Here is a 23886-nt window from a genome sequence, read left to right as displayed (position 1 = left end):
TGTGCTCTTCATTCCCCTGGTTCAGATTGGACCCATGACATAAGCTGCTCTTTAGACACTATCACAAAAATAAGCTCTGTCAAGCTGTCCCAACTGTGCCAAATTGGATTGATCTGCTGATTTCTGTAGTCTTTAGTTTATTCTTTTGATACAACCAAAAGCAAATTTTATTGGCAGAGTCACACTGTGTTATATGCAGCGTCTGTACAGAGATTTTATTTTGCTACATAGAAGTTTCATCACTTTTCATTCATTTAGATACAATGCGGTAAAGTTCACAGATCTGTTCTGCAACAGTCAGGCATGATAACATACACGTTTTCTTTACAAAGCTCTGTAACTATGAAAAGCCATTTCTTTATCCTTTGTGCTCTGTCGCCTTTTGTTTGGGTATCATTATATTGAGATTTGTGCCTTGCTTTGTTCTGAATTTGCTGGTGGCAGATGTTTAACATTTATTGGTGTCATGGAGGTATTGTTTAGAGCTTTCAGTACCTATAGTTTGTTTTTTTTTCTGCTGATCCTTCACATTTTTAACACCACTTGAACAAATACATTTTGTCTTTATTTGTGTCTTTTTTTCCAGTATTCAGTACATTGCATACTCTTGTATAATTAGTACAAGTAAAAACTCAACTTTGCAGCACCTCTTTTATTGTCCATTGTAATGTGTAGTCCTCACATAACAATGTGAATAATACATAACATCTAGGTCTAATAGGCATTTATATTTTCACATCTGCTCCAGTTTCTCATTTGATAAAAGGATCAAATTTGAGGGGAATTCAGCTGCAGACTGATTGTTTGAGACTGATTTTTTTGGTGAGATCTGAATAGTTTTTCGGTACTTGTGTATCTAATACCTCTGATCTAATTGCAGCATGGGGGCTCAGAGGTTAGCACTCTGGCCTTTGCAGCGCTAGGTCCCAGCTTCGAATTCCAGCCAGGACACTATCTGCATGGAGTTTGCAGGTTCTCCGTGTTTGCGTGGGTTTCCTCTGGGTGCTCCGGTTTCCTCCCACACTACAAAAATCATGCAGTTATGGTCCCCCCCCCCCCCCCCCCAAAAAAAAAAAAAAAAAAGAAATTGACCCTAGACTGTGTTAGAGATAAAACTATATTAGGGACGATTGTGAGCTTCTGTGAGAGACAGCTAGTGACATGACTATCTACTTTATACAACACTACGTACTATGTTGGTGCTATATAAATACTGTGTAATAATATTATTCATTTTATGTATGAGGAAAACACTTGGAAGGGCAAAATCTCATACATTTGTGTGTGGTGTTTTAAGAAATTGGATCTGTGATCACCAATCAGATCAATCGGTCACAAGTGTACTAGGCCTTACAGAAACAAAGGAAGTTGTCAACTCACAAGATTTCCGGATGTATGAACAGATATGACAAAACCCTTTCTATGGTATATGTAACAGATGGGAAAAAAAAAAGACCAAATAAGATTTCCGTACAACATTAATCATTTATGGATCAGCATTCCATCATTTTTAATGAGTATATATGCTATTCTGTCCATCATTATATGGAGGTTCTTTGCCTTAGGGTGTTCTGCATTACCTTTTAAACCTGTGAAGTATATTCGTGTTCCAGAATGTCATGTGTCAGGTTTCTATTCCTGGTTTTTATGCGTGTGGCTGTCACACTACTTCTGATTTCATGTGAAACGTTCAGCTTTTCCTGGAATTTGCCCCAGACCTTCTTTTTCTTACTTTCTGCTGACATGAAAACTTTTTTTTTTTTTTTGATGGATCACAGATCACTAAAGTACTCCGGAATTCAGCTGTAGTACAGTTCTCATGATAATGTTTGATATTGGATTAGTCAAATCACAAAGTGTCAAGACAACTGGTTGTACTCGGAACAGATATGACTGTTACAATTATGTAGTGTGTGACAGTGAGAAAAAATTGGTGACATTAATCTTAATTACTTCTATTGCTGTTATGTTCCCTGGGCCATCGCGTGGCTAGACTGACAAGCAGAGTTGTGATAACACATTCTTTAGTTTTTCTCTTTTTTTAAAGGTGAATTGCTTGTAGTGTGCTGGGTAAAATGTCTTGCCACTTCCAAAAAAAAAAGTACACACATAACTTTATGCCATTTCCAGGCTTTCTCTTTGTGTTGTATACAAAATTGGTGTTTTTTGTAAGTCATATAATGCGTGGCTGTCTTTTACCCGCTATATATCATCTTCAACCCTATTTGTGCTCTGGATTACACCTAAGACTTTCCTAGGAATGTCATAGTTGTTCTGTTTTTTTGTTTTGTTGCATGTGTTGATTTGTTTCAAATGTGTCCAAATTTTGTGTTACCTAGCTCCTCCCAGAATGTTGCTTCTTTAGAATTCAGTCCCAAACCTCTCTGAGCTATCAGTGCAGTTTGCTGATGCTAAATCCCAATTAAACCCTCAATAATCCCAGGTTGTAATAGTGTGTACTGTAAAAACAACTCTGATGTGGGAAATTGGGTTGTAATACCTCTGTATATCATTGTGTTTTGATTCCAGAACCACGGAAACTTTTGAGCACTCAGTTCATGTAAGATGTGATCATTAGATGCTGTCATTTGGATTTCCAGCAGCCCTGGATAAAAATTAAATGGTGATAGTTGCTGGTGTTATCTGTTTTTGGAGATTAGCGTTTACACTCGAAGTGGCAGCAGTTGGTGAACATGAAAGATTGCATGGGGAAAGTTGTTGAATCATTATTTGGATATTGGCTATGGTGACCAGTCACTGCCACCATTGTAGCAGGTAGTTCACAAGTCCTCCTCAGTTTAAGAAGAATAAGTTGCATGGTATGTTAGATAGATACAGTTACAAGAGACTTCTGTGTTACAGGGACTGTCATGTTAGAGCAATAGTGATGGAAAACTTGTAAGATAAATAAGGTGGTACAATGTTCTCTGCTGGGTGGGTTCAGTTTGTGGTTGCTGATGATTAAAATGAAGGAAACTGGAAATGTAGATGTGGGTGAATGTATGGAGGAATTTGTACCATAGTGACAAGGTTTAGGGGTCTTTTATTGCTTGGAACCAAGTAAATTCCTTTTCACAAATGCTCTACAATGATTTATGTTTTTCATTATTAGAAGGGGTTAACCTCTAGGATGTCATCTTAGAAAAAGAATAATTTATTTCAGTAGCAATGTTTAGACTTGACATTTCTAGTACAAACTGTCTAAAATACTATTTTAGCTATTCTTGGCTATTCGTAAGGAAAGTGACTCTAAGCAGAGATTACACACTGCACTACACACGACCTTTAAGACTTAACAGGTTTCCTTTCTTCCCGAAGCATGTGTGTATGAAAATTAACTGCGGTATTTAATGCCTGTTTGATTCAGTGTCAGATTATCTACTGGCGTAAAGTTTGTGCTTCATTTCACCATTACGAAGCTGTGCTGATGAACACTCGCAGCTCAGTAAAGTTGCTCCGGTTGCAGTTTTTCTATTCTCAATGAATAAAGTTTCCCATATGCAGATTGGTGTGGCCTGTACCAGTGAATAGTAAAGTCTTCAAGAAATTATTACCTACAAGAACTGTAAAAAGTGAACCTTTCACTCAGCTAATACTCTTAGGGGCATACGTCCCAAGGCATATTAACGTAGACATGAGTAACAGTGTGTGTTAGTAGTAGAAGATGAAGTAGTAGAAGATACTTTGGTAAAATATACTGTCAATGATTTTTAAAAATGTCTAAAACTTCAAACTCCTCCAAAGTCCTAATTACAACTGGCAGTGATATGGTATAGTAAATGATATCTTTAAACAAATTTCCTATCTGCTTTTGTCTTTTTAGATCTTGACGGAGCAGGTTTGCACTCAAGTTGTCCACAAACCTCACCCAGAGCCAGATTCAACTGTGAAGATACAAAATCCAAGTAAGAAAGAAACATTTTTATTTTTGAATCCCTATTACTTTTCCGTTAGTCTTTTTGTGGAGCATGATCTAAGAAGATGTGAGGAAGATTTTGCAATTTCGCAGATATTTGTTTCTTTTTTTTAAGACTGAATAGTTTAGGCTGACAAATTTAGAAACCAGAGCTGCCTTAATCTAAAAATGTTTAAATTACCTACTAATTATCCTAAAATGCTTATACATATGTAGATTATCTGCAGGGAAAGCATGTTTAGAGTCTTCCCAGCTGATACCTGATTACAGAAGCGTTGCATATAGGAAGTTCTGGTAGAGACTGCAGATTAGGCCCCAAGCTGTTTTTTAATTTCCACATGAAGTGAGATAAAGGTCATTGCTTGACCACTGCTAACCAATCACCACCCTTGACCAGCATTTTATCTTATTAGAATGCCAGGCTAAGACTGTGTACACACATTAGATTTTTGTTGTTGGAAACGATCTTTCACAATCTTTTCCAACGGCAAAAGACGAATGAATGAGTGTTGTACGTACAGCTCCGTTCTGTTCATTGAAGGGGGGAGATTGAGTGAGGGGCACCCCGCTGCGCTCCCCTCTTCCCTTCTATTGCAGTTGTTCGTCTTCCGTCTTTCATGGATCCAGCGGGACAGATCCATGAATGACATTCCGATGGCCACTAAACCCATGTCAGATTCTCGCCCTTAGACTCAGAAAAAAATCATCTGACATATCAATGTAGCATTAGGATGCATTGAATTTCTCTATGATGACAAGTATATGTATGTTAATAAGACATTATTGCCTTGGTGCAACATTATTGATGATAGATAAAATGTTATCCACAAGTGTACACGCATTGTTAAAAAAAAAATCTATGCGCATGTCTGTTTATGTCAGGAATTTAAGGGCAGAAATAAATGTGTTAAAATACTTGTATAACATGTTACAAACTCGGCTTGTGTTAAGATAATTTTTTTATTATCAGTGATTCTGAAGGTGGTGGCTACATTGCTGAAAAACTCCTCTCCCAGCTCTGATCTTATGGAGGTGAGACGTCTCTTCCTGTCTGACATGATTAAACTCTTCAGCAACAGTCGGGAAAATCGAAGGTCAGTGTGCCAGACTTTTAAATGCATGATTTCTTTTAATGGCCTATCAGATGGCAAAAGGTTAAATTATTAAATAATCTGACATTTTGTTTAAAATGAAATTAGGAAAATTTGCAGTGAGAGAAATACATGCAATCCTTCGTGCTTAAACCCCTAATAATCCAATTTGGGTGAATGCTGGGTAGACTTATTTCAGTGTGTTCATTTACATGGTATGTGCACCAAAATTTTTATGACTTCTTGCTTAGTGTGCTAGGAAGAACCTGGCAGACTCAAGGTAACTGGAAAAGGGTTCTGTAGCCTGACAAGAGTGAAATATTGCTTTTTGGTTGCCATGAAAATGTTGCACATCATCATAAATGTACCATCCCATGGAGATGGCATACTGTTAGAAAGTTTCTTTTAAAAGTAAAATGGATATAGAGCATACAGGTGAAAAACTAAGTTCAGTGTGCAAGAATGTGCAAAAATGTGTCTTTGAGCGAGGTGATAATTCCAATAAAACTGAACCCCAGGATTGAAGATAAACGGGCAGACATAGCCCCACTGCAAGGGTCAAGATTAGGTTCAGGGAGGAGGTAAACATCATGTTTACTTACATTCCTCCTCACTGCCCCATATGATTTGGGGCAGACCCCTCTTTTTCCTCAATTACAATTTGTGATTATTGATCCTCTATGAGGGAGGATAGTCAGTGCCTCCATCTTCCTGTGTCTTTTGGAGGTGGCTATGGTGGGCAATGACTGCAAAGGAGGAGGTAAGTAAGCTTGCTTTTTTTATCTCTACAGACTTTTATTTTTTTAATGGATTTAGGCTTTGCGCCCAAACTACCCAAGAATATCTAATAGGCAAGTCAGAGTTCAGATCTCGATTCAATATAGAATTCATGGCTGGACTTGAAGAAGGATGTTCACTTACAATCTTTATGAAATCTGACAAAGCTAGAGCCATTCAGACGAATTCATGCTTAGAGGAATTTATTTTACTCTGATATATTTTCTAGGGACAGTTTTGGCATAAGAAGATTCCTCTAGTTACCCAGGATTTATTTGGGTTATATAGGGAATTCATAAAATACACAGCAGCAAAGGGTGAACATAAATGCCTAATACAGGTTATATTCCTGGTGCAGAATAAACATCATTCTGGAGAATTGGACTTCCACCCAAGTTGGCCCCCAGAATTGTGATTGTATAGAGGCAGAGTTATTAGATTGCAAGTGTGGTCTGAGAAGGATGTAACTCATCCGTATACTTCTAAAGTGCTGCAGTGTTAGTTGGTGCCATGTAAGTGAATACAGCAAGCAACCCTTATTGTTTGCAATAGGTCCAAGGCCTATTTTTATTTGCTGCATTGTGTATAGCTTGTTTTGATGTATTGAACTTACAATGAAACCAATTTATGATAAAGCAAAAGTGTCACTTCTTTTTCCTAGTCCAGGATGGTAAGTTTAAGTAGATGATGGCGGTATTGTACAGTCAATAAAGTTTACCTATACCTGTGAACAAAACTTGAAATTTATTTTCATGTGATGACTTCATTATTATACTTTTTTCAGTTCTGTTTTTTTCTGTGCACTCAATCTTATCTCCAACAGTGTTAAAAGCCTAGCCCTGTTTCTGTGAAAGTTAGATCACCCCCAGTCCTATAGAAAAGAGGTAGAGGTGTTCTGTAGTCCTAACATTCTAGAATGAAAACAGCTACTCCATGGATACAGTACAATAGGTGTTATCATTCCAGTACAGGAATCCTGTTACTGGCAGAGTAATCTGGAGAAAAAAGGCTGAGAAATGAAATTAAATTCTGCAGCACATCTGAGGACTAGTAAGCTACAAATAAATCCTTTTGTTTTGTAGGATTTAGATAAACTTTAATCATCTCCACACAAGGTGTTCTAGAGACATTTTACTCGTGCCTCAGCTGTAAACATTATTCACTGATATTCTGTCCTTTTTTTATGTGAATATACTTTAACATTTTCACCTCTGGTGTACTTCTAGGTGCCTCCTGCAATGCTCAGTGTGGCAGGACTGGATGTTCTCTCTCGGCTACATCAATCCAAAGAACTCAGAAGAGCAGAAGATTACAGAGATGGTCTACAACATCTTCCGAATACTTCTGTATCACGCAATCAAATATGAATGGGGAGGTTGGAGAGTCTGGGTAGACACGCTTTCTATAGCTCACTCTAAGGTACCCACAACATTTTTGTAGTCTACTCGTATAATTTTATCATATTGATTTGGTGCCACCTTGTGGACCGCAGGGTTCAGTAATGCTTTGTTCTGAATGTCATTCCCTTTTTGTTAGAACAAAATTAAAGGTCATTCATGTATATGAATTTCAAATATGATAACCCAATTGTCAATAGGTTGGGAGGTAGCCACTGCTTTTTGGCACCTGTGAGTATTGTGTGTAAGTAAATTGGCTGTAATAGAAAAAGTCTTTTGGAAAGATAGTTTATTGGATGGCTGAGGTTGGACCTCCAGCATACTAGTATGAAACTTTTATGAAATTCTAATTAGGATACAATTGTGATACCGTTGGACAATAACATTTCAGCAAAATCTAAAGATAAGGCATTCATAGTCCCATGGACAGATTCAAAAAATCTAGCAGGCAGGTTAGCTAGCTGTGTTTATTTTCTTTTGCATTCCATCTGAGAATGGAGTCATGTGTGTCAGCAGTTCTTGTTAATGTTTTTTTTCAGAACACTGTCTTTGTGTCAACTATTTCAGCTGTTTTTAGTATCTGTAGCCATTCAGGTTATGCCTATGCTTGCTGTATATGGGTAAATTTAGGTCTGTAAAGGGTAGCAAGTGGAGGTAACATTGATTCTAACTGATGGAGTGTAAGGGGTAAGTAGGTCACTCTTCAGTTAGGTAGGCTAAAAGAGTGAGCTGATGTTGAGTTTGGAAGCTGGATGGATTTGATGTATTGAAAATATGTGACTTATGATGTAGCCAGGGGAGGGCTTGGGTAGTGCCCAATAAATTGGATTTAAACAAGCAAATTGTGCCCAAGTTTACAGAGATGCATCAGAGGTGATGACTCCAGATATTTTACGTCTTGTAAGAAATTAGTGCTTTCTGTTTCCTGGTTAACACTACAGGTTTATTATACCTATTAGACTTTACATCATTAGTCAGAATACTCCTATTTGCTTGTCTGCATTTCCTTATAGTGTTAATTTTCACTCCCATTTCTCCTCTGTAGACAAACACCCACTGTTTTTGGTTGAAGTACTAGAAGCTTGCTAAGCACATTCAACTTTACACTCTCTCAGCTCGGATAGCACTTTTGTTTCTGCTTTTTTATTCAGTGTTGCACTCCACCTACACACTCTCTTAGCAGTGTTACAGTATCCCTATGTGTGTCTGCTTTTTTTCTCTTTGCATCCTGTGGTCTTACAGAATTACACAAATTACAGAATGAGACAGACAGTCATAGCAGACACAAATAACGGCATACTCCACTGAGAACTGTCTGACCCAGAGTCAGAGAGTTTTTGCTTTTACATGCTGCCTGCCATCATATTCCCCACCCTTCTCCTCTGCCTGTATTTATCTCTGTATATCTCAGCTGCATATATTGCTCACTGTCATACTGCTCTATGCTCTTTTCCTACATCCGTTGACATCTTTCACTCCTTCTCCATTCATCTCCTGCAAATACAGCCCGATGTGATATTCTCCAGCGTTCCTGCCCTCAGCTTAACTATCTGAACGCCTTCCCACACACAATGCACCCTCTTCAGTATTCTCTGCCCATCAATATGCCTTATAAACTCCTTTCCCGCACATAATGACTATTGTTATACTCTTTGCCAAACGTTTGTCTGTATATACTGCTTACCAGTATACCTTTGGCATTCCTTTCCTGTATATACTGCCCTCTATCACACCTTTCCACTCTCCTCTTTTTCATATTCTACCTGCTGCCATACTCCCCTACTTTCTGTACATACCTCTTATCTACCTACCTTCTCTAGTTTTTCTGCCATACTCTCTGTATTCTACATACTGCCCTCCATTATTTCCTCTAGTCTTCTGCAAATACCACCCACCATCAGCCCCCTACACTCACTCTATACATGTTCTACCAACACTTTTTTTTAAAATATTTTTCTTACTTTGGACCTGCAGGTAGCCCCTGCTGTCATATCCTTTGCATTCCTGTCCTGTAGATAATGCTCCCTGTCTTGAACTCCAAATACAAAACCTGTTTTGTTTACTCAAATAAAACTATAGATTTTTAATAAGGTTTCTTGTAATGCAGTTTTCTGTTCCATTGGTTTCATACTTTCACTAAAACATAATTGAACTGTATGAAATTGAACTTTTTGTAGTTAAATGTACAGAAAACAGAGAAGAAATGCAATCCTATTTCCTACACCATTCCTGACTGTGAAGTCTTATTAGGACTCACAGCAAGACCGACAGTTCTATAGTGACTTGCCCTTCCCTGCAATGTGCAGGTAGAAATAGCTGATATGACCCAACCACCAGACCAGGATCTCATTTACTTATTGCAAATCGAGCTGGTAGCCTAGAGAGAACCCAATTATGTATGCATTTCAGTTGCCTGACATTGCTTGGTGATAGTTTAGATTATGCTGTTGAAATATGTTTTCTTGCTGGACCTACTTTAATTTAGTTTACAGTTTATGCAGTCAAATTTCTCTGTAGGCAATAACCATTTCAGGTTCTCTGGTTGGATATAAAGGATAATCAAATGTGTAAAATAATGAAATTGGTACATTTATAAAGACTTACACAATTATTGCTTTGAAGTCTGTTTCTCCTTTGCATATAAAATGATTGCTGGCAAAGGCATGACTGATAGCTGGAAAGATGTGATAACACGCATACATCCTCACATAAAAATTGTTCTTTGAAGATAAAATCAGTATCAGTCATCACCCATAGCTATATGTTTAGTAAATCACCAGCCATATGATATTTGAAATATACAGCTTGTGCAAAAATTATATTTTAATGCTTTGCTTGCAAAATGGGGGACCCTGGCCCAAATTTTTATTTGTTTGTCTTCTCCAGCAGGGAAATAAGCCCTGTCATGTTTTTATTACCTTATCTTCATGAAGTCATTAAAATGTTGACATTAGACCCTTTACTCCTGATTGGAGGACAACTGGAAAATTTGCATTTTCCTTCAGCTCCTTTTTCAGTAACAGCTACCAATTTAGAAAGTACGACTGAAAAAAAAGTGGTCAAGTAATGCCATAAAACCTAACAGACATTCGAACCTTCATCCATGATTCCTAATTCCACCAAAGCTTTGACTGCTTCTGTGATAAAACTACAGCCTAAGGGCAAGTGATACCCAGATTAAAGCATTTTACTACTGCACATTTGTTTTCCTAAAAAACAGAAAACAGTCTTACGAGTGATCCTTATAAATAGATGTCGGTCTAATCTTAGAAGTACTTAGTATATTTTCCCAGATTTGGTTACGCAAGTGACATGTGCACAAATTGCAGATTAAACATGGACGTATAATATGACATAAAATAGTCTTCTCTTGTAACTATCTTAATCAGGCAAAAGCCATCCCCAGCCTGTAACCTAGCCTAGATTAGATTAGAATAAAAAAAAAAATAGTGATGGAATTGCTTTTCTACCAATACAAGTCAATGAGGTGGCAAAAACAGTGCACTTTAGAAAAAGGTTAGAAGAAATTGTAAAGGATCTCAGAAGCTTCTCCAACTGGTCTTCCATGCAGGTTGAATGCATCTGAACACTGGACTGCTTTTCCTCATCTGTATAAGCCCCTAATCTAGTTGTATAGATTCTAGTAAATAAATCCATACAGTGACACTTAAAATTTTTAATATAGCCATGCTCACATACTTTCGTCTAGTTAGGGTTCATCATCATAAAGAACACACAGCCTTGCAAGGACGTAAAGGAACTGCTCTTAAGGCAACAATAAAATTGTGATATAAATGTTGAGAATTCATTGATAAAGAATACCAGTGAAAGAAAAAAGCCACCTTTGTTTTTAGTCAATGCAGTGACAAGCTTGCATGTATCATATAACATATAGGACACAAAATCTTAATTCTTTATGCTATTTTTACTGAAATATCAACAATTTATTGTTATCTGAAAAAAATGTCAGCCATCTCATTCTGAGAAACTGTGCACTAGAAGAAATTCCTACATGGAAATTTTAGATGCCTCATAAGGAGCAGCACTGTTAGTAGTACATCTACTCCACAACATATTAACCCAAAGAAAAATGTATATTTACCCACCCACTGGACAGTTATTGTGATAACAAGTCTTTATTGCAACATAATCACCCACAAAGCATATATAATTAGCAGCACGCTGGACAGTAATTTATGGATACTTAACTTAAGGATAAGTGTGTATTTGCAACAAAATCACCCCCAAAGCGAGCAGTAGTGGCATCACAGTTAATAGTGATTGGTATTGTGAGTCTTCATTAGGGCGTAATTAGCATGATTAGTATCCAGCAAACTGGACAGTAATTGTTATTGTGAGTCCTTATTCCCTTATAATCATCCCAAAAAGGATATACAATCACAAGCTTACCAGATGGTGATTGTAGTGCATTAAGTAAGAACCAGTTGTTGAGTACCTTTAAAGCCCCATTACAGCTAGGCAGTTAGAGTGTAGAAGAGTTAGAACTTTAGAACTGTATAGATCTAGTATGATATGCCCTCCATACAGACCTATTACACAATGGAGTTTTGAAATGACTACAACAAATGCCGCCATGTTGGATCCAAGCTGAAGTTGTAAAGAGTCACCAGCACTCCAATAATATTATTTTCATCTTTTTATTGTAACAGTGCCTCAGTTAATGTTACTGTGAGGAGGGTTTAAAAGAATCAAGAGTCCCCAACTGAATGAGCATTTGGAAAAAGTAGTCAGCGTAAGAGTTCATCCAACATTTCTATGACTTTGCAGGGTTCTTTCCTCAAGGCAGCATAAAAACGCATACTGGTGACTTTCTTGTCACTAATATAGCTTTTATAAGCTCTGTCCCCTCAGGTCCTGTTAATCTGTTACACCCCAAAACAGTATGGGACAGGAAGTGAAATGTCTCTCGGATACCCAGACATAGTTGAAACAAGATACCTGATTCTTTTTACTAATCAATTTTGCTAATAAATTGATAACTTTTTTGATTGAGTCTTTGTAAATTTAATGGACAAGTCAATGACTGAGTCTGTTTATACCTGCATTGGTAGGACACGGGTAATTCCTTATAAATGTATCAAAACCTAATTAATTAAGAGCACCCAACACGTGTATATTGGGATACAGGATGCCTCATACTTCTCCTCTTGTGTTTATCAGTAATTAGACTTTGAAGCAACTTTACAGACATTCAACAGTGAAAAAACCTCAGAGCATAACTGATCAAAGTCAGAACAACGCTTTATTGAGCCTCATTAGCAGTTGTTGGTAAATCACTTCTAACAGTGACTAAATAAGTCAGCTCAAGTGTTTGTCATGAACATTTTAAACTTTATAATGTAGATAAGAATTTACATTGACTTCACCTATATAAATCCTCTCAATTTTCTGTGACTGGTTTAAAGTAATACTCCCAATTTCTTTTTCTTTTAGGTGAACTAATACACATAGATAAGAATCTTTAGTGTTTGCTAAATCCCTATCTAGCCTCAATCCTAAGGCTATGTACACACGTCAGATGATTCTTGGCCCATATGTGCCGCAGGGCTCATCTTCGACGAGAATCTGACGTGTACAGTGAATCTGTTCTGGCCGGTCCATGAAAGACAGAAGACGAATGACCACAATGGAAGTGAAAGAAGGGGAGCACAATGAGGTGCCGCTCGCACATTCTCCCCCTTCCCTCTCCATAGAGCAGAACGGTGTTGTATGTACATGGTTATCTCCGGTGACAGATGAACGCACAAGCGCCGTACACACAGCCCCTTCCTGTTCTTTGGAAAGGAAAGTGGACGAGTGAGTGCACCCTGACATGCATAGCATTGGTTCCTAATCATCATTCATTGATTGACAAGAGTCACTTTAAAGTCATTATCAGGCCCGCTTCACCCTTATCTTGAAGAGAGTTGGAAAAGGATAAACCACCTTTCCTTGTTTTTTTTCTTGTTCCCCCCTAATCTGATGCTCTGATCTGAGCTGTACTACTTTTTCCCACTACCGCCAGCTGTCAAATGTGCAAACACTGGTTCCTCAGGAACCAGCACTGCCATTTAGAAAGACTGAGCAGCTGGCAAGGTGCCAGCAGCAGGGAGCTGTGCAGGACCACTTGACCCTGCTCAAAAGGACAGGTTAAAGAGGATTTGGCTCAGACAGGGAAGGTTAGGGAGCTTTTTCTTTGAGGCTTGTGCATAAAATAGTATCTGTACTTGTTACACTTTTATACAGAAGTTTATAGAATACCTTTACATAGTCATTCCCCAAGTGGCTTCAACACACATTATTGGTTTTTTGGTTTAAGTTGATTTACAAATACAAAACACATTAACCACTGGCTAGCATTTCTATTTATTATTTCCATTTATTTAGTATTTGTATTTAGAACATCAATACAAAAATACAGATTGTTATTGTACTTTTTTTTTGTTTAAAACAATCACAACATTGCACTTGGTCGCCTCTGGTATGGCAGATAAAAGAGGTATTTTTTTTTTTATATATAGCCATTGGTTGTCTCAATGCACCTTATTTTTTACTGGGTCATTACAGAGTATAGTATTTATTTCCCCATATCTACTCATGGGATTCAGATTTTTGGATTACAGCTTTTTTATTTTCCTATGAAGAATTGAACAGTTTTTAGTACAAACACTTTCATACATGAGACCCAGTAAAACAATCAGAAAAATGTACTGAATGAAATTACTAACTAATAAAGTATTTCCTTTTATTGTTTAAAAACCCTTTATAGTATAAAATAATGAAAAGATCTCCATCTTTTTATATGGTAAACAAGCTGTTTCTCCTGCATTAGGTCACTTATGAAGCTCACAAGGAATACTTAGCGAAAATGTATGAAGAATATCAAAGACAAGAGGAGGAGAATATTAAAAAGGGTAAAAAAGGAAACGTCAGTACCATATCGGGTCTTTCTGAAGCTGCAACTGGTAAAGGCGGGCTGGAAATTAGAGAAATTGAGGATCTTTCCCAAAGTCAAAGTCCTGAAAGTGAAACAGACTATCCTGTTAATGCTGACACCAGAGATTTGCTTATAGCCACTAAAATTTCTGATGATGCCATCACCAACACTGATAGACCATCTGGTGGTGTGCGGGTTGAGGTTCACGACCTTTTGGTGGACATCAAAGCAGAAAAGGTTGAAGCCACAGAGGTGAAACTAGATGACTTAGATTTATCTCCTGAGACATTGGTCACTAGGGAAAATGGTGCACTGGTTGAAGTAGAATCTTTACTAGACAATGTCTACAGTGCGGCTGTTGAAAAACTTCAAAGCAATGTTCATGACAGTGTTGGCATTATAAAGGAAACTGAAGAGAAGGATGGTCCTCTGATCACACTAGCTGATGAGAAAGACCAAACCACTTCTAACAATACCTCATTTCTTTTTGATAAAATTACCCATTCAGAAGACAAACTGTTGCCTGAGCTAACTGGTGGCAACCATCTAACCATCGGTAATGTCCAGGATGCTCATGTTCACCTTGGTGTTAATGATGACCTTGGTCTTCTGGCCCACATGACAGGGAGTGTTGACCTTACTTGTGCATCAGCTGTTATCGGGGAAAAAGATTTTAAAATCCACACAACGGCTGATAGTTTAAGCAGCCTATCTGACCGAGAGTTGGCTTCATCATCGAAGGGGCTGGAATATGCTCAAATGACTACTACCACTCTAGAATCTGAACCATCTGCTAGCAAATCCATAGTAAATATGGATGCTAGCAGTACAGTCTCTGACACTGAGAGGTCCGATGATGGTCGAGATCTTGGCAAAGAGATCAAGAAAATACAGACCACCACAACTACCACACAGGTAAGGTCATCCTTCTGTTGTAAATCTGTGTGTATATGGGTCTCAGTAGAGAGTAGATATGGGTTATGTTATCTCTTATACCTTTGCTTTTATTTCTTTGTTGTTACATTTTGTTATGTGTTTGTTTTATTGAGAACTATTTTATGGCTAATGTACCTTTCTGTGTACCCATGAACCACTTTCTCGGCCCAGTTCACTAGGAGTTCCTTATGAGATTCTTTGTTTCTAATACATTTAACCTGCTGTTGTAAAGAAATGTCTTGTAGCTTGAAGAAACCAAAGAAAACCATTAGTTCATTTTCAAAGCAGAATTGCTATGGACAACATGAAGATTCTCTGGTCATACATTTTGATCATTCAGCCCCTAAAGGATGGTTAATAATGCAGTAAACTAAATTTGCAATTCCCACAGAGCCAATCAAAACTGAACTCTTGTTGGGTGGGCTTTGGACAGGATTTGGCTATTCCATAATACACCAGTAACAAGATCCTACTTTGTCCCTTTCATGGACATCTGTGAGACACTGTACTTGTGTATTTGTATGTCCTTACACTCTCTAGTGGTTTCCTTATAGTAGTATATGTAAACTTTCTTGGGCAAGCCAATCCCAGTTTAGGAATATTAGTTTACTTCTTACAGCTGTTCCAGAATAGGGTAGGATTTCCAGACATCAATAAAGACCTTAGTTTAAAGACATTAAACTCCATCATCGTCCTGCTAATAATTGGAAATACTTTTTGTATGAAGCAGCTTAAAAAAAAAAGTTGCGTTTAATAAGTGCCCTCAGGTGTAAGACTATTTATAATTGCAAAATTGTACCATTTACTGTAAATCTATAAACAAATTGTCACTTAACAAAAGTGTCTTGGCACAGTTTTGCACAATATTATGTTGTTTGTATTTATATGCCAACCCTCTGTTCAGTCTGAGCAAATCAATCTCACCCATTGTTGCAGAGGATCTCATTCATTAAATGTGTCACAGTTTTACCATGGCATACAGCCACAAAGACGACTTTGTGTTTGTAGTGTGTAATGATATCCCAGTGGCAGCTATTTTCATCACACATTCATGCAGTTTGAAACACAGGCTCATAAGTAATTCCATTCAGGTAAGTCATAGCCTCATGAGAGTATGTGTGTATCTGAAACATTTATCACAGTGTGGACCCTGGAGTCTTATGTTTAGTTATTTTATTACGCCCTCCGACAGGCATAGGGAAGATGTGATTATTGTTTACAGGTTTATTCAGTGCCAGTACGATGGGATCCCCAAGGAGCAACCTATTCCAATAGTATGGCACTTATTTCTAGGCTATCCAATATTATACAGCATTTGGAGCTACATGCTCAGAAGTAATGCAAAGCATGGAGATCAGCTTCTCATCCAGTTTATTTGACCTAACACGTACACAATATCTGTTGTCAGGGTATTTGCTGTTTTAGTGGCTTGTCCTTTCAGTTTATAACAAGCTACAAAAAAAGAAAAAATATTGCAGCGGAAAACTCTCTTCCCCCCGATATTTTTTATCATGAGTGTACAAATTGGCTTAGAAATCTTTGCCAGACTGGAAGCCACCAACCGATTGAAAGATTTAGAACGTTTATTGAAAACATAGGATCAGCCTTAAAAAGTTTTTGAGAGTTTGTGTTAGGAGGAGAAAATTAATGGCAAAGTGGGTCCTTGGATTTCCTATGGCCTGTATTTTCGTCATGCTGTCACCTCTACTGCAGGTTTTATTTGAAACTAAGTTCTAGATAATAAAGAGAAACAGATTAGGGCTATTTTGTGATTATTATTATTGCTTTTGTTTAAATGCAGGCAGTGTAAAAGTCTTAATTTGATCTGGTATCAGATTCCTTCAGTCCTCTGGAAGGCATGGCTTGGAGTGTGAGAGGCAGCACAAGAAGCCAATCCATTAATGTGCTGATAAAAAACATGGTGAAAGGAAGAGAAAGCATTGTGACCACGAGATAAGCTCATCACTCTGCTGCTTCTCTTGTCTTGTCCTATCACAGTCTGAGGTGGGTCCATGACAACCTGGCTCAGAGAAAGTAGATTGAATGACGCTAGTGGTTAGAATGCGAATCTAATAGCACAAAAGAAGTACCTGGGTGATTATTATTAACCTTTTTACAATGCCAGTACGGTATGCAGCATTGTACATTAAATTGAGTTAATAGTGAATATTCTAGTTATACTGGTTTTGTTTTGTTTTCTTTCTTTCATGGCAAGTTGTTCTTTGGTCTTTATATTTTTAGAGGTCGCTTGCAAGTTTAAATTGACATTTTACTCCTGTCTAATAAAGAAAGGTGGTGTTAAATCATTTCCTAAATGTATACAGGCACCCATTTATTGGAAAACTTTGCAGCTTGTTGTTCAGGTTTGCAAAAAAGTTTTCCCGTTAAAAGGGAACAGGCAGAAATCCAATAAAACTGTCATTATAGTATGAAAATGAGTTTACCCAGCAGAAGCTTCTGCAGAGGTGATGTGAAATATCGAGTGGTCTGAAAATGCTCTTAATCATATAGATTTTGATACACTTGGCAGATCCCAACGTTCAAAATAATGTGGCAATAAAAAGTTAATGTCTTTACTCCACTGTAGCATTTATGAAATTTACCCATCAGTGAAGCCTGAGAAGGAATCCTAAAGCTTTTGTAGCTCTTCTCACATTTTAAGACTGGTGCCCGTTGATAGAACAACAGATTGCATGCCATCCCTTAAATGCCTCTGCCCTACTGATGCAGAATTACAAGTGTGGCTCTAGCAATATATACCTTTCCCTAGGATGTGCTCCTCACAATGTGGGCCCATTAGCTGGCCACTGTCCTCCTTCTGTGGATCTGTCCATCAATGCTGCAACACACACATGCATGCTCACACATTCTTTTCAATACCTTTCAACTTCTCATATTTTGGCTGTAGATGCCTAATTATCTGATTCTATATTTAATAGGTCCAATAAATCTAAATTGTGTTAGATTTCCCAGTTGCCAACCTTCATAGTCTCCCTCATTTCCCACACTTTCCTCCTGTTGGCCACCATGTCAAAATTGTCTCCCGCAATGGGTTGAGGTCAGAAGGAATACCTTAAGAGCTATAGAAGACCACGAAGATCGAAACTCACAGAAATAACGGTTTAATGCAGAATTCAGCTTTTTTTTCAAGATTCCTTAGGATTGGGAAAGTTCATCAGCACTGGAAGCAAGAAAAAACAATATGTCTTGTCTTCTTTTACACTTATGGTTTGGTAGAAAACTGTTTATATAGCCACAGGGTCACTGTAACTTGTACTATATAGTATAGTTTGGGGTTAAAATATTTTGGCACTTACCGTAATTAAACCTAAGTGTGCTGCTGCTTTGTTAACCAGTGTTGGGCTAAATGGAAATTTGCCGGCAGAAATGTCAATATAAATAATTTATAGCAGCGTTTGAGTCCTTTTACACCTGAGGAATGCTTTATAGGTGTTGGGGAACCCTCATGAAAACCAGTTTATTTTTTTTTTTTTGTAAGCTATGGGGGGGTGTTCGGTGGGATAAAAAGCCTCTTAATTTGGTGCATTAGAACTATGCAGCTGGCTTCACCAAGTGGTGTTGGCTGTAGAATCATGCAGGCATCATCACATATGGGGTCAGTCACAATTCAAGGAACCCTGGTTGAGATTGTTTGATTTATAGGATAAATGATAAGAAGTGTATGTGTGCAGGAAAGTGTAACTCCCTTTTTGTTCTGTTCTGAAAGGAGGAGGGTTAGCCAGCAGTTCCAAATAGGAATGGTTATTGTATGCCGATTTTTCATTTAACTTTAGGCTCTTAGATTTACCCTCAGTACAAGTCAGGAAGTCCTTCATCTATTTACATATCTTTCATAAATTTGATTTGCTTCTACCATCATGTTCCTATTCAGCACCACATAAAATCATTAGTTAAATATGAGCACCCCACCAGACAACCCATTTTATATCTTAGCCAGACATGTTGGATAAATCAGTAAGTCCTAATATAATCATACAAATGTTATCCCTGCATCACAAAATATAAAAGAATCCCGTTTCTTAAAGGGAAAAGACCGATTTTCATATAGCTGGCAACCCTAAATCAGGAGAAATGTCACTTTTCATCGACTGTGACAGCTACAACATTTAGTCCTTTGGTTCTTTTTTTTTTCCCCCCATACCCCAAGCACACAAAAACTGATCACAGTCCAATCATGGGTTAGAGAAGTTTGTAAGGCTGTAAATTGAATTCTTTATGGCAATGAGAATTGAAAAAGGATAGAAAGGTTGCCGGTCCTGGTTTATTTGGGGGGAATTATAAAAGTCGGAACAGGTCCATTATTTTCAATGTTGGATAACCAAAATCAGTGCGAGGCATGGGAAACTAGAGACAGCTAGAGATGGGGGGTAGCTCAAGGTGGACAATTATAGATTATTGTTCCAAAGGCTTTACTTTTTCTGAAAATTGACTGTCTTTTTTTTTTTTGTTTTTTGAATACTTGACAGTTTCTTTATACTGTGGAAGCTATACAATTCCTACATTTGCTGTTGTATGGCTGTCCATCACTGTTTGTTTATTAGAGTTCAGAGCTGCTCTACCCAATGACTGAAGGTAATATTACATTTCTCTATGGTGTCTGCAAATTGTTTCAGCAGCAGTTGTAAATGAAATATTTCACCTTTTCTGTAGCTGGTGATAGAAAAGTGAATTCTACATAAATAACACTATCCTCTGTGTGTCCCTGAACATCCAGCAAAAGCAAAGATACAGAAAAGCAAGTGATTGATGTGTACTTGTTTGCTTTTAGTTTGTACAAAGGACAGCTGACTGTGATTTCAGCTCCAGGCAATAAGTGAAGCTACAGAAAGTGTCCCGATTTATACTTTGAAGGCTTCATTGATATATCAACCATCTTCTCTTTTATGCTTAGTCTGTACTTCTACTTTTTGGTGCTGTGAAAAGGATAAAAATCTACTACATTTTACTTAGTTTGAATTTTTTTCTCTTGATTATATATCATAAGTGTGGCCTTTGATAACAATTGGGTGGAACAGCAGCATGTTGGCAGCCATTGTAGGTAGCACAGTTTGCTTTCACAGATTGGCAGCTCTGTGCAAGGTGGGTAGTGCGAGGGTCTAAATATTTCCTATGTATATGATCACAGAAAATTGTCCCAGAATATGCCTAATAGCTTTTTTTAGAAAATTGTGTGTGGTTGGATCTTTGATTCAGTGGCTTCGTACACCAAGTTACCAGTGTCAGAACCTTTTACACAAAGGGAATGGATCGGTGTACTTTGCTCAAATCTCGATGAAGATAAAACACATTTGGAAGGTAGGCTGCGTTCATATTTCTATGTGAGGGACAGACAAAGCCCTACAGTATTGTCACCTTATTGTTACTCATGTGCTCTTGATGTGTCACGGGCGCCCCAACTTCTTTGGGGTGTTGGATATTCAGTTATCTTGATGGGCCAGGTCAGGATGATGTATTCTAGCATTCTGCTCCAAGCAGCATATTCTCAGCTCACCTTGGAAAAGAAGATTGTGAATAAGTTTTTAGGCATGTTTTATTGCAGAAGGGACAAGTTCTGTCCATTCTGCAAATCCTTCCCCTGCTTGCAGTTTGTTAATTTGGAACTATAGTTTAAACAGCTTGTGGGTGTAGTACAGAGGAAAGTTTTATCAGCAAGCTGTGGTTGCTCCAGCTGATAGTTCTGTGGTTTCTAGTGCTGGATAAAGTTTGTAGATATTGCATGCAAAGAGCCCATATTCATAGAATTATTTCTGTCCAAGCAGCTGCATTATCAATATTAATGATATCTTACCTTGTTCCCAATATTGGAGACACACATTTTGCTCAGTGTCAGATTTTCCAGTCTGTGGCTCAACTTAGAAGAATTCTGAAGCTCTTGTCAGTAATATTGGCACGGCACTGTGATTGCCAGTGTGGAATATAATGGGTTGGAAACGCTACATAGACAGGTGATTATCTGCAGACACAGATGATCATGTAGCCTATGCCTCGGGACATGTTTCTTCATTAGTATTTCTGTGCAGTGTAGCTTGGCAACTTCATGGCACTTGTAAGAATAATAAGCATTCTGTTACTCCGTATTTACTGTCTACATCTGGTACAAGGGTGCTATGTATGTAAAGTGTAAAAGACCATGATAGGGTAAGGCTTTGTTTAGATGTTCCTGTTTATGTCACATGTTCATTTAATAAACACATTTTTTACGTAGTTCTCAGGTACTTTTGTGCATGTTTATTTTTTATATCAGTTTCAGAAATTGTTTTTTTGTTTTTTTTTGCTGCTTAGTCTCATTCTGTAAAGGTGAGGCAGTCTCATCCCAAATTGTAGATTATTGGTATGCCTTTAATAGGAGTAAAAAGTTGGATCTCTTTTACTGATAATAAAAAAAATCCCTAAGGCCTCTTCAACTCTTTTGTTTAATAAATTGAACCTGTAGGTATCAACCCATCGCCCTTTACATGTTATACCAAATTTGTTATAATGATGGATGTCAGCTGCATTTCTTGGGAGTGTAGCATGTTTTGTTGTTTCTGCAATGTGGTAGTTACTACAGCTATGGCAGTGGTGACATGTAAACAAATTCACATCTAGTCTGAGCAGCTGGAGCCCAATGAACTTTTCATTTGCTGTTCTTTCCGGGCTAGTGTGGTCCTCGAGACGCGTTGAGCATTCCAGATATTGTTGAACAGCATATTGGATATCCGTATTTGGTGGACTATTTATTATTCTTTATGTATAGGTGCAATGTTAAGTGTATACATATATATAGTATGAACCACAGGGAGTACCCTTTGGATTTTAAGTTTTTGTGTAAATAACTAGGACTTTAAATATACATCGCCTTAAAAGTTCTATATTTTTGATAAATACATTTTGGCTGAAATTCTTTTACATTCTTGGCACAGATTATGAAATTACAAACTGTTCCAAATATTAACACCAGTTTGAAATACTAATCATATAAATGTTCAATTTGTAGGCAGTTCAAGGTCGCTCTATCAGCCAACATGAACGAGACCTACGCGTTGACTTAGGATTCCGCGGGATGCCAATGACAGAAGAGCAGAGGCGGCAGTTCAGCCCAGGCCCGCGTACCACCATGTTCCGTATTCCTGAGTTCAAGTGGTCCCCAATGCACCAGCGACTCCTCACAGACTTATTATTTGCTCTGGAGACAGATGTGCATGTGTGGAGGAGGTAAAATACAGTTTTGTTTCATGTTAACTTACATGTTAAAGATGTCATAAAATAAAATAATAAATAATTAAAGGCTTCTGTAGATCTAGTGGTGCATGCATCCCCTTATATTATTTAGCAAGGGTCCTGCCCTTGCTTTAAATCACAAATCGCAGTGTGTTTGACCAGCAGCAGGCAATGTTTGGAGTCATCCATTGCATCTTGTGTGAAACTGGTGGGATACAGCCACTGAAACACATTCCTATAGAAAGGAGAAGTCTTTTGAAAATTAGCATAAAATACAAAAATTAATGACATGCTGCTTTATATACACTTAAATTTAATTTAGTACCCATCAGGGATCTTGATTAGCCCTGCACAATACAGAATACAGGTAGTCCTCAGGTTACATACGAGATAGGGACTGTAGGTTTGTTCTTAAGTTGAATTTGTATGTAAGTCGGAACAGGTACATTCATTTTAATAAATGCAATTAGGACAGATGTTTGTCTCAACATATTATTAGGCAGCGGGGTTTCAGCTACTCTCTAAAATCCTCACTGTGAGCTAATCACAAACAAAGCAAAACAACTTTATGGGCCCCCTCCTCCCTATAAAGCCTCCGTCTTGCACATGAAAGAGTAGGGAAGCCCTGTTCATATCTAGGAGTTGTCCGTATGTTGGTTTTCCTTAATTCAGGGACTACTTAAAAATTTAAGCAGCACTACACAGTTCCTTTTCATGGTGAAACAGCATAAGGTTCTGTTCCCTTTTCTGTACATATTAATCTCCATAATGTTAGTGAAGGGAATTTTCAGTTCAGTGTTATAACATCTACCGCAGATTTGCAACATCTAAAAAAAAAAACAAAAAAACTTTTTTTGTCATGCAGAGTTATTTTAAATCTGAACATAACCTCTAAAATAGAAAATCAATTTGATCATCTGAGATAAAGGACTTCAAGTGTTGTTTTTTTTTAGTTTTTCTTTCAGTCTCGGGTAGATAAGACCTCATTGACTTATCTGAAGGTTATTTTTGATGTAACTTAGATTTGTATGTTTCCAGAATATGCATTCATACCCATACCCAGGGTAGCCTTGCCTAACAAATGGCACATAAACTAATTTCAGCATGAATTAGAGCAATGTTAAAGCTTTTTGCAGCTAGTAATGTTTAACCACTAAGTAAGGAAAAGTAATTGACTGTCAGAAAAAATGTAACCATAGGTGACCAATAAAAAGTCCCACCCTCACTAGGAGTCCTAGACAGGTATTCAACTATACCAGAATACAGAAAACCCTCCTAAAGGGGATAAACTGTAACCAACAACTCAAACACGGGAAAAGTAACACTTCCAAAAAAGTCAGGACAACCATTCATATGGCTGAAGTCTTTTTACTTAATTTCTATGACCCAAACATTATTCTAAATAGAAATCCAAGCCCACCCTCTCATAATATAATGCACCCAAGCGACATTTAAATTTAACCACCATTCAAATGCAAAGAAACCTACATATCCCAATAAAATCCACATATCCTAGCTGTCAGAGCTTTCATTTATTGAAGACTCAAAAGTCTTGGTTTAGGGTAGGGGTGCCCACACTTTTTTGGCTTGCAAGCTACTTTTAAAATTGGT

General features: G+C 37.7%; 1 protein-coding gene across 1 annotated transcript in view; it reads left to right on the top strand.

Annotated features, from left to right (window-relative positions):
* Positions 1–23886, top strand: part of NBEA (neurobeachin) — a 371654-nt gene that overhangs the window by 144128 nt on the left and 203640 nt on the right. Inside the window, exons 19-23 of the mRNA XM_072398659.1 lie at positions 3824–3905; positions 4887–5010; positions 7011–7203; positions 14014–15033; positions 22052–22269. Coding sequence (XP_072254760.1) covers positions 3824–3905; positions 4887–5010; positions 7011–7203; positions 14014–15033; positions 22052–22269 — 1637 coding nt within the window. The remainder of the gene's footprint in view (positions 1–3823; positions 3906–4886; positions 5011–7010; positions 7204–14013; positions 15034–22051; positions 22270–23886) is intronic.

Source organism: Pyxicephalus adspersus, chromosome 1 (assembly GCF_032062135.1).
Source record: "Pyxicephalus adspersus chromosome 1, UCB_Pads_2.0, whole genome shotgun sequence".
NCBI lineage: Eukaryota > Metazoa > Chordata > Amphibia > Anura > Pyxicephalidae > Pyxicephalus > Pyxicephalus adspersus.
This window is presented reverse-complemented; position numbering and strand designations above follow the sequence as displayed.